Source organism: Rhodnius prolixus, unplaced genomic scaffold (genome assembly GCF_049639745.1).
Source record: "Rhodnius prolixus isolate KJV_2025 unplaced genomic scaffold, Rpr scaffold_2, whole genome shotgun sequence".
Lineage (NCBI taxonomy): Eukaryota > Metazoa > Arthropoda > Insecta > Hemiptera > Reduviidae > Rhodnius > Rhodnius prolixus.
In genome coordinates, this window is record NW_027411592.1 from 277,149 (window position 1) to 295,845 (window position 18,697).

The 18,697-nt window shown below is 33.1% G+C and overlaps 2 protein-coding genes across 2 annotated transcripts; one reads left to right on the forward strand and one right to left on the reverse strand.

Moving 5' to 3' along the window:
* Nucleotides 1–81: 81 nt before the first annotated feature.
* On the forward strand, nt 82–5,443 carry eEFSec (eukaryotic translation elongation factor, selenocysteine-specific). The gene is made up of 5 exons (XM_074117139.1): nt 82–349; nt 1,568–1,737; nt 2,132–2,243; nt 3,021–3,184; nt 4,212–5,443. The coding sequence occupies exons 1-5, from the start codon at nt 82–84 to the stop codon at nt 5,133–5,135; spliced, it is 1,638 nt and encodes a 545-aa protein (XP_073973240.1). The 3' UTR covers nt 5,136–5,443.
* Syx6 (Syntaxin 6) lies at nt 3,020–17,510 on the reverse strand. Its single transcript, XM_074117148.1, has 7 exons — nt 17,267–17,510; nt 16,281–16,453; nt 14,550–14,644; nt 13,193–13,252; nt 11,417–11,649; nt 9,509–9,603; nt 3,020–9,421 (listed from the first exon to the last, which is right to left on the reverse strand). The coding sequence occupies exons 1-7, from the start codon at nt 17,299–17,301 to the stop codon at nt 9,345–9,347; spliced, it is 768 nt and encodes a 255-aa protein (XP_073973249.1). The 5' UTR covers nt 17,302–17,510; the 3' UTR covers nt 3,020–9,344.
* Between the last annotated feature and the right edge of the window lie 1,187 nt (nt 17,511–18,697).

Consider the following 18,697-nt stretch of genomic DNA (forward strand, 5'->3'; position numbering starts at 1 on the left):
ATCTAGCTGTTTTAAAATAAAACTTAATCAGATGTTTTTCATTCATATCTTACGGTAATGTTTACGTTTACTTGATTCGCAATGAAAATTCTGTCTATTAATGTTGGCCTTATGGGTCATGTGGACTGCGGCAAAACATCTTTAGCTAAATGTTTAAGCACGGTGCCAAGTACTGCCTGCTTTGACAAACATCCACAGTCTCAAGAAAGGGGCATCACGATAGATTTAGGATTTAGTTCATTTATTGTAGAGGCTCCGGAAAATGTTAAAGAATCTGGTTATAATCATGTTCAGTACACCCTAGTAGATTGTCCTGGACACGCTGCTCTAATAAGAACAATAATAGCAGGTGAGTTTCTTTTCGTTAGTTATTTTAACAATATTTTCAAATTAGCTTTCAGATCTTCAATAGGAGGGTAAAAACAATTAGCGTTGTTTTTAAAAGTCCCTGAGTTTCTGAGTCCCCGATTCGGTGATGTCTTAATTGAGTAAGATGTGGCAGAGAGAATGTTACTCTTTTGTCATTTCTTTAGTATGGAGTAAGGGAAAATAGTAGACTTGAACACCCTACGTCTACATAAATATTTTAATAATTAATACACTACTTGGTAATATTTACAGCAATAGCTGGAGTTCGAGAAGTTTGAAAAGTGGAAGATCTATGCTTCGTCAGTCTATCCTGCATATATTGGTTTGGTTTAATAGTCAGAGTGTCCACGGTTCCTTGGCCTAGCTGTTCAATATAAGCTTTTTTCAAATTTAAAATAGTTACCTGTGGTTTAGGAATATTTCCCATGTCATAAATAAGCATTTGGCTGAATCAGTACGACCGTCCCATCACGAGTTCTCATCTCAGCAAAAAGTACCTTGGATTGAATAAGTGATTTTCTATTTATAAAGCAAATAGTCACCTTCTATAAAAAACGGGATTACTTTTAACAGTCATAACTCTAAGTAAACTGGTTTGTTTCAGGGAATTCGTTCCTCTGGGCCTCAAAGGAAAGATTTGCGATTAAAACAATACTCTGCATGTCAAAAAACTGAACGAATGGTGCATTGCATTAGGTTTCTCGAAAGGCGAGAACGTGAACTCTATTTGGCACAATTGGATAGGGCCGTAAAGAGTGATTACGGTTCACACCTTCTAAAAAATTACTGAACTTGGGTGTGAATTTCTTCCTCAGCCAGCTTCTTGACAGCTCAGAACTCGCTCCGCTTATTACGAAAAGTACCTTATTTTTTTGCGGGTTACAAATTCCACTATTGAATTGTAATTGAAAAACAACCCAATGAATCTTCTTGATAGCAGAGAGAAATGAATGATATAAAGACTGATGAAGTATATTGAATGGATTATGCTTTGTAAAATTGTTAAGCTTTATTTTAAATACTCATTAAAGAAAAATTACCAAAAGATGCAGACTTTTCTTATATCTCAGTTCTTTATGGTTATTTGTAACTAAATATGATCACAGTAATGGTCAATTACTTGAAAGCTTTATTTCAATCGTGCACTAATAGAAGACTGCGAATCAAGTATATATATATAATTTATATTTTGTTACAGGAGCGCAAATAATTGACCTTGTGTTACTGATAGTGGATATCACAAAAGGTTTTCAAACTCAAACAGCAGAATGTTTAATAATCGCAGAAATTATGCAAAAACCAATAATGATTGTTATGAACAAAGTTGATTTGATTCCAAAAAAAAACAGGCAATCTACAATTGATAAGGTTTATTTTATTTATTTATTTTTAAGCGATGATCAAATCGACCTGGAGATGTTTCTGTTGGGGGATTTGTAAAATTAGCACTTTGTTAAGGTGTGAAGTGAAGAAGAGATGTTTGGGATTTTCTGGGTTCAGACATTACAACTTCATATTAAAACAATATTTGTTATGTTTAATATTATTGTGATCATGTTTAATAGCCCTTTGTGCCTGCTTAGCCTTTTCTAATTAGAAGAAATCCCCAAAGATCCTCATAGATATTTTAACTAGGTGTACTAATTTTAAAGGGGATCTTGCCAACTGCAGTGCCTGAAACCATTCATTCCACCCTTTAAATTTGTTACTGGCTGCCTTAAAATGTGATTAACGTTAAATTTGGTCTAATTTTTTGTTTCAGGTTTCAAACAAAATCTTGAATGGCTTAAGAAATACTGCATTTAAAAATGTGCTATTGGTGGCTACCTCTACTAAACTGGAAGTGCAAGGCTCGAGTAGAACTAATTTATTTGGCAAGAAAAACTTTTTTTTCTATATGTATTGAATGTTTTTGTAGTAAATAGGAGAAACCATGAAATCAGGCAATAAGTCAAATACACGCCCAATTTTTTATATTAATTTTAAAAAATCGGATAGAAATAAGAAATCAAAATTCTAAATTTCTTTTCGAAAATTCTTTTTGGAGGATCTAGAAACTGAGGTGGAAGCTTGGAAGGTGGGGCTAATTAGCTCGGATCCGTTGTGCATGATTGTGTCAGGAAGAGGAGGAAACGGCCTCTTACATACTTGTTCATTGCGCTATGAAACCTTTGGATCTTTGAGACCAAAGGAGATAGTAGCGCAAAAAGAAGAAGTAGGGAAAGTCTTCCACCCTCTCTTTAGTAGGAGAGGTTTCGTCTACTAGATCCAAAGGTGGAATGCACAATAACCCTCTTTTGGCTGCTGTGCCCTGGAGCGTAGGTCCCGCCCCGCTATTTTAATCGTTAATCGGTGCTGAACATTCATTTTTCCGCGTTTTTTTTCGAAATTTCCTTCTACTTCTGCTTACTTCTTTGCATACATAGAAATCTTAACGTTTTTGAAAATATTCATCTACAGCTCTAAATGAAGGAAGGGAGTTTCCCTGTTTTCAGCCTTTTTGTTTGAATAAATGTTCTATTAATGAATAAGTTTAATGTTGCGATCTGAATTTCGTTAACATTTAAAGATTTGAAACTTTTTTGTTATAACATTGAGAATTATGTTTAGGAAAAGTCAGAAGAATGTAATTTTTTTTTTTTTTAATGTAGGAGTGCAGAAATTAATTAACATTTTGAAAGCGAATACATTTGTGCCAGAACGATCTACCAACAGCAGTACCATGATCTTGGCCGTGGACCACTGTTTCCTCGTCAAGGGTAAAGGAACTGTGATGACCGGCACTGTCATTCAAGGCACTCTCACACTGAACGACGTAGGTAACATTCCAACCCAATTGCTTCAGGTACTCGCAATCTATCGTCTATTGCCCAAGCAAGTTTTCCAACACCTCTGCCCTTCCGATTTTTCTTACGATTTATGAGTTAAAATTATAAGATTGTGTATTTGTTTTTGAAGGTCTCAAGTTTTAAGAAAATATTTGTAGCATTTTCCAGCTAATTTCTCTTCACGAACCAGGCTTAAAGTGAAAGAGGCGCGTGTCTGGAAATTGCCAGGTGAAGGAAGTCGGTTACTTATGGAAATCTCCTCGATTTGGCTGTGATCCTAGTGTATTGAAACAATACTTATTTTTGAGACGATTTTTTTTCTTTTCAATTTTTACTTAGTTTATTTCTGCTAAGTTGTAAGATTAACACTATTTCTATTGAGTCTGACACTTTTAGCCGGTGGAATATCAAACAAACATGACACAGACAAGGTAGGTACCACTGGAATAAATCTAAATAAGAGATCTAAACAAGTTTGATCAATGTGGTAAGAACATTGAATATTTCAATATTTCAGCTATTCAAATTGTCAATATTCATCATAGTTACAATTTCTTCATGTAAATAAGGTCATGGAGACCGAATAAGTAACTGGCAGATTCTTATTACCTATTTTCAGCGGGAAATTTGGTCAGGTCCTCAGTGCAGAATAATATAGCTGATTTGTTAAAATTCAGTTTGAGAGAATTTCGAACAATTGCAGATGTAATTTCACTGAATAGATTCTTTTATTCCAGAGATATTTTTCAAAAAGATCACCTGTATTATTTTCTAATCTTCCAACTTATTTGTGAATCAGTTACTTTTGAGTTTATTGGACATTATTGAGTCTCATATTAAAAAAATTCTTTTTAGCACAATCTGAAGCGAAATTTAGGCTCCTTTAAAGTCTCATTCTATAGTAAGGGACAGTTTAGCTGGTAGGGTAATTTTTAGTTGAGAATTAAATTTTGTTAAAAAAAGTTATGAAGTTGGAAAAAATAAAAGTATAATTATTATTGTTTTTGCTAACAGGAACTGGACCTACCAGCCTTGAAGTTAAAAAAAAAAGTGAAGTCAATACAAATGTTCAAAAAAGAGATTACTGAAGCTCACGCAGGAGACCGAATTGGCGTGTGTGTGACCCAGTTTAATCCGAAACTACTAGAACGAGGCATAGCATGCAGTGTTGGTCATCTGTCGCAGATGTACGGCGCTGTAATTAGACTTAACCATGTTCGTTATTTCAAGCCCAAAATAACTTCTGGCAGTAAGTTTCACGTATCAGTCGGACATGAAAATCTAGTTGCTAGGATAACTTTGTTCAGTTGCCCGGGTCCAGTCCGAGATGATCATTTTAGCTTTGACAAGGAATACAATTACGAAGAGCAGTACAAAGAGCACGAAGTCGGACCAGATCGCCTTGCTAAACTTACATATTACGTATTATTAGAATATGATAAACCTTTGATAGTCATGAAGAATTCTTTAATTATTTGTTCAAAATTTGATATAGACTTCCTTCTTTCGAATTCATGCCGAATTGCTTTTTATGGAAATTCTGTCTACGATATAACTGATCAGAATTATAAAATTACAGTTCTTCCAAATTTACTGATATTTAAAGAAAAACAAAAAATTGGTTATGTTCAAAGAATTTGTAATGATAAAGAAGTAATAGCACATTCAATGTTCAAAAAGCAGAATAAAGTTCCTGAACAGTTCATAAATTTGAAAGTGAAATTATCAACGGGAGAAGATGGCGTTTTAGAGAATTCTTTTGGACAAGGTGGTAAAGTGAAAATAGGAATACCTGATGGGCTGAAACTAACCACCAAGAAGCAGTTCGAAATTGGAAAATTGAGACAGGAATCCAAAATGTTTTGTCCTATTGAAGTAATATTGAAATTTAAAAAACACATTTTCGATAAGAGTAATAAGATTATTCAAAGTGATTAACATGTTCGCGCCTGCGCTAAACTGAAGACTTGTGTAAAGGTGAGCTAACAAGGAATAGTTTTGCTTCTCAAACGTTTATATTTCTGTTTTAAGACATTATGTACATTTGGGATACAAAGGAAATATAAGTGCTGTTCGATATTATTTCGAAGGCATCTTGATATAAGGAATTTGATAAATATATAAACTATATCCATATTAATAATATTATTTGATGTTTAGTGAATATTTTATTGGTAAAGATTCTGTACATAATTATATACATAATTCTATATACTATATCAATAAATTTGTTGTGCTTAAAGAAATTAGTAATTACTTTCGTTCACCTTCAGTTCAAGATTTGGAGACTTAGTTTCACACCTTAAAAATCAAACTGATTAATATAGAAAGTTATAAAGGAACCTTATATGATGCCGAATTTCTAGATTTTTTCTTGGCAAAACCGACACAGGCTATCCTCTGCCAGCCAGGACTTGCGATCCATATGTTTCTTTAATCTATAATGGATCATGCGAATGGCATGATCAGGTCGCGCTGAAGCCTAACAAACGGGAACCTATAAATTTTCTATTGAAATTATTATTATGTAAATATCCTAACATTCTTTGAATAAATAAATGCAAAATTTTTGATATTTGTATACACATTGTTTATCTAAAAAAAAAAGATTAAATACATCAAAACCTATTTGAAAAGACTTGTAATTTACATTTTGTACACTCTTAGTATGACGTTAGCCTCCTCGGGCTACAGGTCATCATGGTATGTTTCTTGTAATTATTTATGCTGTTTTGATCTAACGAAGTATGCAAATGTTAACAAATAATGTTGAACAAATTTTGCATTAATTTATTCTAAAGGTGTTACAATAAATTTCTAAAGAAATAAATAAGATAGATTCTACTTGAAGATGTTCATTTTCAAACAAGTAAAGAAGCTTATCTATATCCTGGGGACAACACCATCTTTTGTAGCTGTCTGAAGTCTTCCACTATATTCTCTAAATCTAGTTCTGCAACTGCGAAGGTACATTATTTAGAGCAAAAAAGAGATTGGCATATCTCCAATTTATAAATAATTTCATCTTTACACCAATGGATCGGATCGTCTAACACTTTAAATGAAGAAAAAGCTTCTCTTGGTCGTTACGGCTACTATAAAGAAATGTAACATAAGTCAAGTTTACGACAAAACCTAATTCAGACCAGGGTGAGGGTAATTCAAGAAACACAGCTACCCGAACGACTGTGAGTAACGTATAAGGGAGAAACGTTTATGTTCTTCCTACATGATCCTGTTTTCACCAAAGATGCTGAACCTAATCTCTTCACATCCTAAACAATCTATCTTGAGATTAATTTTTCCTCACCTATTTCAGAAAAGGTATGAGCCCAATTATGTAGAGGTATCTCCTTAAATCACATTGTCCAATAAAGGGTCCAACAAGTAGCCTGAGAGATAACCATAATTACTCTCATCCTCAGTGTTTTCTTATTGCAGCAGCTCAGGAGAGAGCCGCCTGATTTGACCGACCCTCTCCACATTTCTGAAAATACTGAACTGGTTAACAAGCTAAAATTACATCTTTGATGATAAGAATTTTTTCAATATTCTGAAACATTCTACCACCAACTTCGAGGTACAGACGCAAGAATTTAGTGCCTTCAGCGCAGCCTGACTTTCCGAGCGGATACACTGTCTCCTTGGAAGCTGCGTTCCGTAACCCCACAAAGAATACTATAGAACATTCTCCGAGAGACAAACCATAGTGCTGTTTCAAAGTAGACGCCTGCTCCTAGATCTTTCATCCACTCCGTAACCTCCCAAGAGGGTGTTCCTTCTGCATAAGTCTGCTATTCGTCTGTTCGTTGACTCTGACAACCTCAGGTTAACCTATGCTGGAATCTCCAACTCGGAATTTAGGACGCTGTATGGGAGCAAATCGTATTATACATTCCAAAATAAATAAATCAGCACTCCACCTTTACTGAAACACGCGGCGCCGAATGGTTAGTATGCCAAGGGCAGACATTAGATTATAAAAAGTTTCCACTGTATCAATAATGTATTACTATTTAATTACTGATCTGCCGATAAATTCGTATTACTCACTGAATAATCTGGACAGCTGGCTGCCAGATCATTCTCTCACTGCGCTAGATCTCTGGTCCTTTAGCATATTTCATGCAGACATTAATAATAAATTAGTATAATCATAATCACTACATGGTAGGAGCACAGCTACGTCTGCTATAATATAGATATATACATACAAAATATATATATATATTTGAACGTTGAACCACTCTATTACCCTACATAAAAACATACAATGCTCCTATCTAGTTTCCCACAAAAGGGCATCTATTGAATATTTGGCCTCAATTAATTAAGTCTTTACCATTTCTCAATATTTAAAATGTACAATTAATACTTGCTTCAATTAATCACTTTCCTTAAACAAAAAATAATAATAACCACAGTAATGCCAAAATGACTAGAATACAAATTCGTTTTCGAAATGTGAAAATGCATAACATACGTTTCTATCAGAGAATTATCAATATCATACTAAATGTTTTTAATTATTGATAAGAAAAATTAGTTATTAATAACAAAATCTCCAATTGTCTTTGATTCATAAAACATGAGATCAACTGTGCAAAAATAGAAAGTCCAGAATAATAACTTAGCAGTTATCAGTTTTTTCACTGCTGATAATAAATTTGACAAATATAAATTATTTTTTGTAATAATAGAAAAAAAAAACGAAATGAGTTGGATAATAAGGAAGGATTAAATTAAAAAGGGAGTAACAGGTTTTGGAGGAGGGGTTTTCTTCCTAAGCAAGAGTTACCCTCTGAATTTTCGAATCACCACTCTCCTAGGACAATGTTCAGCTGTGGTAATGCTTATTATTCTCATGTTTTATCTTGTAGTGGGTTACCTAATCTTGAATCCTGGTGATTCCTAATAAGACTGAGCCCTTATCCACATAGTCAAAATAACAAAACTTATTGATATAAGAAATCAATATCGCTAAGCAGTGGTAAGAGAGGACATCGGCTTCAGATTGTAGCCATCGTCATCTAGGAGTATAATACCCGCATTCTCCCAGCACAGGAAACTGAGTTTTGTCCCAAAGGCCAACAGTTCCGCAACTTAGTCCCATTCCCTACTTCGATGCTTTCACAAGAGCCCGTGCACCTAGTCTAGTGATGCCCTCAACTCTTGGTCTGCCAATGAGATTAAGCGTGTCTTGTCAGTTCCCTGCAGAAAGACTGGTAATGCTCACCACTGTTTTACTGCACTACAAAAGAGAATACTTCCGCATGAGCTATTATGCAACACCCACAGGCAGTTTTGAGATGAAATGTCACTTCAGGGATTTCGAGAACGGAAGGTGTCCACGGGGTCCCATCCTTGGGCAAGCTACCCCCCCCCTCTTTGTTACATTTACGTGTTTGAGCTACGGCATCCAACTTAACATTTCGCTATTGTAGTTCGCCAGCGGAACCACTTCCCAGCGGCATCCTTGACAATCTATTACCTAATTTTACACGTTTCTAAAGCTTTAAGGGCGACCTGGCCATCAGAAATAATGGTGATTCTTCTGCCAGTAGTGTCCTCACCATTCAGGTATTGGGCACTGCTTAGAATTAGTAATTTAATCAGGAAGAATGATGGACTCAAATCTTCCAGTTTCACACATTCAAGTTAACTCTTGGTATTTCATTAAATGTCTGCTTTTAGACAGAAGTGTTGGGTAATTAGTTTAAAACTTCCATTAATATTTAAAAAGATTATAAAAAGTGTCAAGAGGCAGTGGAAAAAACTGATCTACAATTCATCCTTTACTGCAAATCTGCAGCTGCTTAACAGCGGCTCCAGGCAAGTATTTTGGAATGTTTAATATTTCAAAATCTCGTTTTATCAAAGTAAACCCTTACATTTCTTAAAGAAAAAAATAATCAAGAGCATCTAAAGTCTTCTTTTTTAAAAAATAAATTTTAAGAGAAACCAAAACCAATATTTTAAAGTAATTATTACTAAATTTAAAGTAAACAAGTCTCTATCAAAATTTTTAAAATTGGATAATTATTGCACAACCCTGATATAAAAGGCATCAAAAATGATAACGCAAGTTTGTGCAAATAGCTTATTTGGTTGTATGTTTACATATAAAACACAACCAACAAATAGAATTCATAGTAATTTAAATAAAAAAATCACAATGATTAGTAGGAAAGTTAAAATGATTATTACAATCCACTGCCTTCTATCTGCAAACAGCAATGAAACATAAAAAAAAAACTGTTAGATACTTCTCACTAAATGAAGTAACATTACAAAATTATTATTTTACTCACCACTAGACAAATGTAACACTTTGGCCACTTTTTTCATTGTTGTGTCAAGTTTTGAATCTGTGTTGTCTATTTCAGATCCAAACTCATCTAACATTCTGAAATATAATAACCAAAATGACCTCATTTACCTAGAAATGTAAATTTGAAATTTATAAAGATAAACATGCTAGCGAAGTACACTGCTGGTTATGCCTCTGGTATCCAAACAGTATGATTTGCGAGATAACACCTCGCAACATTCTAGTTACTAGTAAGTCCGAAGGTGTAAGTGACTCCACTTTGTTAGTCTTAAGACTTAAATTATTTTAAGTACATTCTGAAAGAGAAAGTATTCTTTTCGAAAGTTTATGGTACAAGTTCTTTAAACTGTACAATATTTTTTTTTATTTCTTCACAATGCGCCGTCCTTAACTCTCGAGTTTATTGAACATACTCTCATCTGCGAACAAAACCTTTACTTCAAAACACTTTATGCTTTTCTGCAATCGGTTTTCGAATCAAGTTTCAATTTTTTCCATAAGAATTTTCACAATTACGAAATGTACTTCGCTCTGGTGTTTTTTTTTAAAACCATAAAAAAAACTCCGCACTTCACCTTAATAAACTATATCAGTATCTACCTCTCCTAACCTACGTTTTTTTAGGTCTCTTTTTAATCCTGCTTGTGGTTCTACTCTGCTGATCAGAAACCTACCTAGCACATGTTGAACTGTAAAATTACTTTTCATTAATAATTTCTGCTATTTAGTTTTATGTAATTATTTATTCCGATGAGGTCTTACATATTCTATTAATGGTGTCCACGGAAAAATATTTACTTTTTATACATTTTGATGAGAGAACCACTAAAGAAGAAAATATCGAAACTTTTGTTTGTTTTCTAATAGAAAACGAAGGTATGTTATTTTCCTTTAGTTAACTTGCACTACAAATAACTGGAATTTAAATTCTAGAATATTTACTAGTATTTTTCCCCATTGGATTATGATCTACAAGCTGTAGAAAAAACTACTAAATCATAATCAAGGATATTTTCGTCATCAATCTTTTGTTAAATGTACCACTTTCATATTGAACCACTGGTAAGTGATTTCTAACAATTCTTTAAAAGTCAATTGTTTTCAACGGGCAAAATCGAAAGAAATCTACTTTTTCTTTCAATAATATGTGAAGAAAATGATTGGGTTCGCCGCTATGATATGATAGATAATATAGTTTATAACATGCATGTTTTCTGTTTTGTTTGCTGATCGTTTTCAGATTAGCAATAAACACTGATTTTTTAGCTGTATTCAGCTACTATTAATGCTTCAGTCATATCATTTCATTTCGTGATCTACGATGATGAACGGTGGAAAATCTGCAACGGTAAGAAATGTGATAAGTATTCAATTCATGATAAGACGGATAAAATTAAAGATATACATAGCATCCCTCATTTAAATTTAAAGAAATTCGCAAGGTGTTTTTTCAAGGTGATTGTAGTTACAGAACAAATCCTTTTAGGAAATGCGTAATTTTGGTTTCATTTTCATCAAAATGAAAATTCACGCGCATATTTTCTTCAACATTAGGATTATTAATACTGATCAGACTTTTTTAATGGATTGTCCAGCCCTCGGAATACCTAAAAACAATCTACCAGGAAGATAAATTTTTTTTAATTGGAAAACCCAACATATAAATCTTTTTAAGTAAATCGTTCGTGGCAGCCATATTCGAACAAGACTTAAGAACTTCAGAAGAAAGTCGTGATTATTTTTTAATACAATAAGTTTTTTTTAGGATTCTACGATGTAGAAAGAAAACTATGTGTTCAAAACGAGTGTTTCCTTGAAAACCAAACACGAAAATTCGATGCAAACTGTGGTGAGTACCAAAGTAACTATAATGTATAACTGAACTGACACTGCTTGTTCGTCCAGCTCGCTACCGATCTGTCTTGATACGGTTTTCAAGGAACTCAGAGAATGTGAGATCATATCCAACTGGGCGTCCTGGGCTTGCAGCAACTGACTCTGCTGAGACAATGTTGAATCTAAAAAATGTCGATTTGGTGAATCGATTTCATTCTCAAGCTTGGAGTACTTGGTGGTGCCATGGCTGGTCGCTCCTCGCACCGGACTGTTCTCCAGCAGAGGCTGCAAAACATAAAGTTTAGTTACTCTACTTTCTTCCAATAAAAACACCTTTAAATCATGCCTTATATCTTCATACGGTAGAGGCTGGGTTAAAATAAGTTTTTCCCGCTATTTTCAATTCCTAAGATCCAAACTCACCAGCAACTTACTGGCTTAGAAAGAAGGTTTGCCAACAATAATAGTATAGAAGACTATTAAATAAGAGTATTATGTGAGTGAGAGAAGGTAGAAATTGTACCTGCAATGAATAAAGATAAGCTGCCTTGCAACTTAACCATCTAAGGATCTATATCGCTCACAAATGCGTTTTATTGGAGTTACTTCACGGAGTTAATGGAGAAAATGATGGTTAACGATGGTTCAGATGTGAACAGTTTCCCAGAAGATGGTAATTTCGTCACGACCATTAAGAAATAAGCTCTACATATCGAGCAGGTTGTATGCTTCATTCGAAATGGTCAAAGATGGTTTCGAAAGAAAACTATCCGCAGCCTGCGTATTTGTGGATTTCATAGCAACCAACGATTATATTAGAAGAAAAATCCTCATTTGTAAGCTTCATCGTAGCGCTGGTTACAATTTTTGTTAGTCAAAAGATATGCTGGGGTAACCTACCAAGGAAGTAGATCTAAGTGTATGCACTTCAGAAATGACGTACCTCGGATTGCAGCTAGTAGCTGCATGCTCTTCTCTATCAGTGATCAATATAAATGATTTAGTAAAGATCCTACGAGAGATCAGCAATGGAATTCGGAGCGGACCTACTAACGACCTCCTAAGAACATAGTTGCACTCAAGATAATCACAGGTGGCACGAAATCCACTTCGATCACACAATGTAAGTTCCAACTTGCGTTGAACAATTGGTTTGGAGGCATGAGGCTAATGTAACTAATAGAAAAATTAAAGGGGATCTCCACTATACACTAGAAGCACTTCAGCCCACATGGCAAAGAATGACAACGTAGAAGATCTTGCTGTTGAAAGCAACTGATTATCGGAGCAAATTTGACCTGGCTTCGACAGAACTTTCAAATTTCAAACTTGACATTGAAACATTTTTAAAGCTGGCAAGAAGTGATTTGTTAACTGGAAGGGATGCGAAGAAAGATGAAGCCCACATATTAGAACTGAAAGCACTTTCCTTGGAAATTATAAATACAAGACATCCAGGCCACATTTACATTCATATCTACAAGTTGGATTAGTTGAGAAAATAAACATGAGAGCCGAAGAAAGGTGCGCCTGCTCTGAATATTTACAATTTGTTCCTTGTACACTCGGCCCACTAATTTTGATGCCAAAGTGAAAGCTGTAATCTGAGTCTTTAATAAGGCTCGAAAATTTAGACACCGTCAAACGTAAGGCTGTACTCTTCATTGACTCGTATAATGTCAGCATCAGAGACACAAACAGTCCAATATGTAAAAACCCTTTTTTTTATTCTAAGAGAACCTTAATATGAGTATTTAGATTAATGTTATTACTATATGCAATAATTATAAATACAAAAATTTACTGAATAAATATGGTGAATTCTAACCTGTCGGGCCGTTCTATCGCGATCTCTTCCTCTGCTGTAATTCATCTTATCCTTCATGTGCTGCAAATAATTAAATATTAAATTAAACAACATCCAAGAAAAAGTAACCTCCAAGTTTTACTACGAAGCATTAGAGTAAACGCAAAACAGTCATTTGAGACCCTCTACTAAATGGTTAGACCCAAAATCTACTATTTCCTTTCTTCTTCTTGACTAATCCAATACCACCTAGATAATTAAAGAAGTTAAAGATTTTAATTTTTTGTTTACTGCAATGATTTTAAACACTTTTTCAAAACTGCCTTTATAGAAAGATTATTTTTGTTTTTCTGAACGAGAATGATAATCTAAGATTTTTAGCAAAGATTATCTGCCGTTCATAATTCGGAAATGAATGATCCCGCATCTTCCTATTTTGATTCCAAAAATAATTTTTATGTAAAAAAGCAATAGCAAATACTTTTCTTCGACTCCATCTTTTAAAGCCAGATGCATCAGGATGTGAGTGAATTTGAGCTGTTACGCGCACTCATATAAGTGATGTCATTGGAAGATCAGACCAGCAACACCATATCATTCGCAATGTCACAACTCGCACAGAGCATTCTAGATTGCCGTTAACCTAATAAAGTCATCTACAGGGAAGTATGCTAGAAGTATCCACGCTTGGGAGCTAGTCAGGCACCCATCAGGTTCAAGCCCAGGAATGGAGAAGGGCGATAAATTTTTGTCAAGTTATCAACAATAGAAAAATTTTATAAAAATAATTCTTGCAAAAATAATTCTATCTGGGAAAATGGCCTTCTATGTAGCTGACTGACCGAAGAAACACCCTTATTTTAATTGTTTTAAGCTGAGATGTGAAGCAGCCCAAGAATATCACATCCAGCAAAACAGCTGACTATTCTCCAAATATTAGAGATTTATATTTTTAGGTCTGCCGCCTTTAAAAAATTAAAACGTAAATTGCCCAATTCTCTCTACAATAAGTACACCGGTGGCTAGGGAAAACATTTAACATAAATTTCAAAGACAAGATTTTTAACTTAATTTTTATGTTGTTTTTTTTTCTCCTTCGATTACTAAAGACAAATGAAAATTGGAGTTAAACCGTCTGGAAAAGAATAAAATGCATTTTCTTTAGATACTGTTTCAACATAAAATAATTTTGTGTGTAAGTAATTAATGCAATTTAGGAATTGTACTATTTAAACAATGTGTTTTACCACTATGATACTTTACGTATCTACTGTTGAATAATTACCGAGCCGCAAAAAGAAAGGAATAAATAATAAAAACCTAAGGCACCATCACTTCAACACAAAAATGCGTTTGTACATATTTGTCATCAATTTACCTTCACCTCCTCTCTAGTCAGTTCGATAAAATTCCTTCGGCTTGTTAATTCCTTATTGTCTATTTTAAACTTGGAAGGATTTTTCTCCACAATAGGTACACAGCTGTCAAGGGAAAACATTTAGCATGAAATAAAATTTAAACACTAGATTTTTAAATTAATATCGAAGTAATCTTTTTTTCTTTTAATTACTCAAGAAAGGTCCAAATTCTAACGACCTCTGGAAAAAGAATGAAATGACATTTACTAGTAATTTCCTTCGTTTTAACCAACTGAGTAAATTGCATATTCTACTTAAATAAAATAAATAAAAATACTAGAACAAAATTAATACACCTAACCTACAAAAGTTATTAAGAAGCTGTCAAAGAAGAAAATCACTTAGTGAATTTGCTTCATTTAGCTCTTTTTTTTTTTTTCTTTTTTTTGTTAAAAGTACTTAGATCTTTTTCTACAAAAAAAAAAAAAAAAAAAAAAAAATGCGCTAAATAATATTTTACATTTATAAGTTTCAACGAATAAACTGACTGTATACAAATGGACTGATTTGGGATGCAGAAGGAAGCACTTGGCCACGGTTTTATAAATATTTGGGAGATTCCCAAGAATGGTCAGAAGAGACATTTCAAAAATGGAAGGTATAAGACAGTTCATAAAGTTATATTTTTCAAGCACTAGGGAAACTACGATGTAGTGCAGAAAATAATATTATTCTTAGTCATAAAAACAGTGGGAAAGGAAGTAAAATTGTACTTTTTATCTTCTTTTTATTCTATCTGTATCAGATTCTTTGAGTTTAAGAGTTCTTAATTTAGAAAATAAGAATAGTCTCCATTTTTTTATTTTTATGATTTAAGGCGCGTTATTGGCGCCCGGAGCTTTTTTCAGTGCACTGCCGGCCTCCGGGCAGTGTTCTCTCGTTACAGACAACACTAACCATCACCGGACAGTGAACTGTAAGAAGCTCCTAGGAAGAGGAAATATAAGGGTCAGCAGCTGGATTCGAACCCAGGACCTCCGCATGGGAATCCAATACGCTAACCGCATAGCAAATTCCTTCCCTAGTTTGCACTATTATAATATTAATTCACAATAATACCTAGGCAATATTTTGCTAACGCTCTTCAAATCTGAATTTTGTTATGATGATAATAATAATATATAGATGATAATAATAATATATTAACATAATAATAGTTGGGATAATATCGTCACTTGCTATCTTAAGTTTACACGTGAAAAAATGTTCTTTAGATTTTTCGTAAATTTATTTAAAATTGATGATAAAAGCTATTGTTTTAATCATTTTTTGTTGAAAAAAGTTTTAAAACTAAATTCAAATTTTACAACCCTCTATAATGAAGACACCACTTACAAAATTTTGTCAATCCATTCTGTGATTGGAATTTAATAATATTAACAGATTACACACATCATAATTTTATGTTTATGAAATTTAATTTTGGTATTTTTTAGCAAAAAAATATGTTTTTAGAAAAATACCTCAAATAAAAACAATGTATACGGTGCCATTTTTAGTAAAAAACAAAAATTCTAGTGTTTTGAGGGCAGCAATATAGCCAAACTTTTGCCAATGTAGTTTGTGAATCAATAAAAAGTAGAGGCTATTTTTGGTTTTCTAAATTAAGAAAAACGACATGCCAAGTAAAATTCCAGTTTATCTTCTAAAAAATAAAATTCATAACGTAAAAAAATGTATTTAAAGGATATCTATGGTATCATCCAAATCTTCCAAATCCCATTCAATACTTCTCAATGCGTTCCTCAACTCTGTAGTGGTCCACTCCAGTTCATCTTTTGACACATTACTTCTGACGTCTTCTTGCACTTCCAACCAGCGTCGAAACAAACCTCTAGTTTTATTTAAAGCTTTGGCAACTTCCCTATTATAAAAATAAAAATGGGTTAAATCATTTTACCAAGAACTGTTCTTATGTACACACTCAATTTAGCTTTCGGTAAAAGTTTGAAAGGATGCATTCTTGCATTGCGCACACTACAAGGGTGTCAACACCATAGCAATGATTACAATTGAATCCCAATGATTTTTTTTTGGAATGGGACCTTTCCACTGCGAATTCAGTAGCTTTTTTCCAGCCAGCTACCCTGTGCCTCACCCGATGCCAACAGTGCCTCTTTCATTCGCTGGAATAATTTCTCTATTTACAGCTTTAAGTACAAACAATTCTTACCCCAATATTACAAAAACAATAAGAAACCCTGAATAATGTTGGGTTTAAACTTCGATATGAAACCTTGACACAGAGCATATTACTGTACTTTTCAGTTTCTCCGTTGCCAAATTAAGTTTGCAGTGATTAAAAACCCAAAATGTTTTGTTTCAAATCTTTTTTGTTTGTTTTTAACGAAGTTTAACGCATAACTGAATAATTTTTAAACAATTTAAATCCCTGAAACTTAGTGTACATTACTTAACACCAAAATTTCTCAACTCCTTTATAACAAAAAAAGAGTTCTTTGTAACAAAAAAAAATAAAAGAAGGAAAAAAGATATATCATTATTTGGAATGTTAGTAAAATCTTACCATCCTAGATTCCTTTTAAGAATAAACTTATTAAAAGGTATTTATTATAAAACAAAGATGAATCTACAAACATGGCTTTTAGCTTTAAACCAAAAATAAGCAGACATAAATTTAAGCAAAAAATTTGGACATGAAAATAAAAATACTGACTCCTTGACGACGAAAAATGGATCTTCAAATGTCATGACCACTTTGAATTAAAACTATTTAAATGCCACGACTATTCGTCTGGGCATTTAGGATAAGTGAAAAAGAAACATATTCTGGTGAATTGCCGACAATAGTTACACAGATACCCGTAACTGTTTATGTTAAGTTTCAAGTAAAATATGTAAATGCCACTTCAACAGATACCTCTCCCAGCCCAACACTGATAATTCAGGTCTGCCAAATTAATGCAAAGAAATTATTATGGAACCTGTGCGTTAAATAAGTAATTAGAAATTAAATCACAAAAAAATTATAACTATTTTTAATTGACTACATTTACGAACTTTAAAAGTTGACATATTCAATAAATTAATCGTAGGTAGGTGCAAAAATTGTCTTAAAATTTACTATCGATCTCCGAAATCGATACGCTCCAGGAACAATTTATGTGACTTCAAAAAAGGTTGAGATAAATTCTAAGCTAAATTTTTCAAATAGGGTAATTAAGATGTTTCTGAAGAAAAAGTTGAAGTTTTGAAATATCTCTAAGAATTCAGAGAAACAGATTTCCAATGACAAATAGGTGCAACTCCCATAATCAGAAAACATCTTCAACGGAGAGATTGCTCTTCTATTTGATCTGGTTATTGATTTTTTTTTACATATAGAAGTAAATTGAAAAGGAAAAGTGATAAATACTTACCGATTGGCATCAGAACTATTGTCAATTTGTTCACACGATGACATAAGTTCGTTCGTGTGGGTTTCAACTTTGAAATTGAATTTTTGTTCATTATTTTTGTAGACTGATTCAAAGTTTCAATAGGATGAAAATAACTGCCAGTTTCATTCATGATATTTTTTCGTTATGCCGAGCTTTCGACCTAGGGACTAGGTTATCTACAGGGTTGTGGAACACATTTACAGTGTGTTAACAATACTTACAGTGACTCCCATTAATATTGGGACAGTACATACAGAAGTTAAAAATTGACGAAAATTAAAAGTGGCACCCATTTATTCAAATTTTTATAAATTCATTTCATTTTATAATTACTATTAATTAAATAAAAACTATTTAAATATTTAAATAAAAATGTTTTGGTAGATTAAAAAAAATATATATAATAATAAGTGCAAATTCTACCTCTCATAAGTATTGGGACACTATTATAATTTACAGTTTGTCCAAGGTTTTACCCGAATATCTATACAATTTGTAAATATATACCTTAAGCATATATTCAATATGAAATTAATAATTATATTAGTTTATATAAATCAAGCCAGGTGTAACATGTCGCGCAAAAATACAAATACAACGATTGAACAAAGAAAAATTGTAATTTCTATGCACAAAGACAAAAAAAAGTGTTAGAGGGACAGAAAAACTGATCGGACCTAAAAAATCTAATGCGTGGAACATCATTC

Coding starts and splice junctions, on each gene's coding strand:
- Syx6 (XM_074117148.1), bottom strand. CDS start 17,301: ATGACATTTGAAGATCCATTTTTCGTCGTCAAGGA. Junction 9,604..11,416: donor GAGCTGGACGAACAAGCAGT/GTCAGTTCAGTT, acceptor ATTATATTTCAG/AATGTTAGATGAGTTTGGAT. Junction 9,422..9,508: donor AGTGTTACATTTGTCTAGTG/GTGAGTAAAATA, acceptor TGCTGTTTGCAG/ATAGAAGGCAGTGGATTGTA.
- eEFSec (XM_074117139.1), top strand. CDS start 82: ATGAAAATTCTGTCTATTAATGTTGGCCTTATGGGTCATGTGGACTGC. Junction 350..1,567: donor AATAAGAACAATAATAGCAG/GTGAGTTTCTTT, acceptor ATTTTGTTACAG/GAGCGCAAATAATTGACCTT. Junction 1,738..2,131: donor GGCAATCTACAATTGATAAG/GTTTATTTTATT, acceptor TTTTTGTTTCAG/GTTTCAAACAAAATCTTGAA.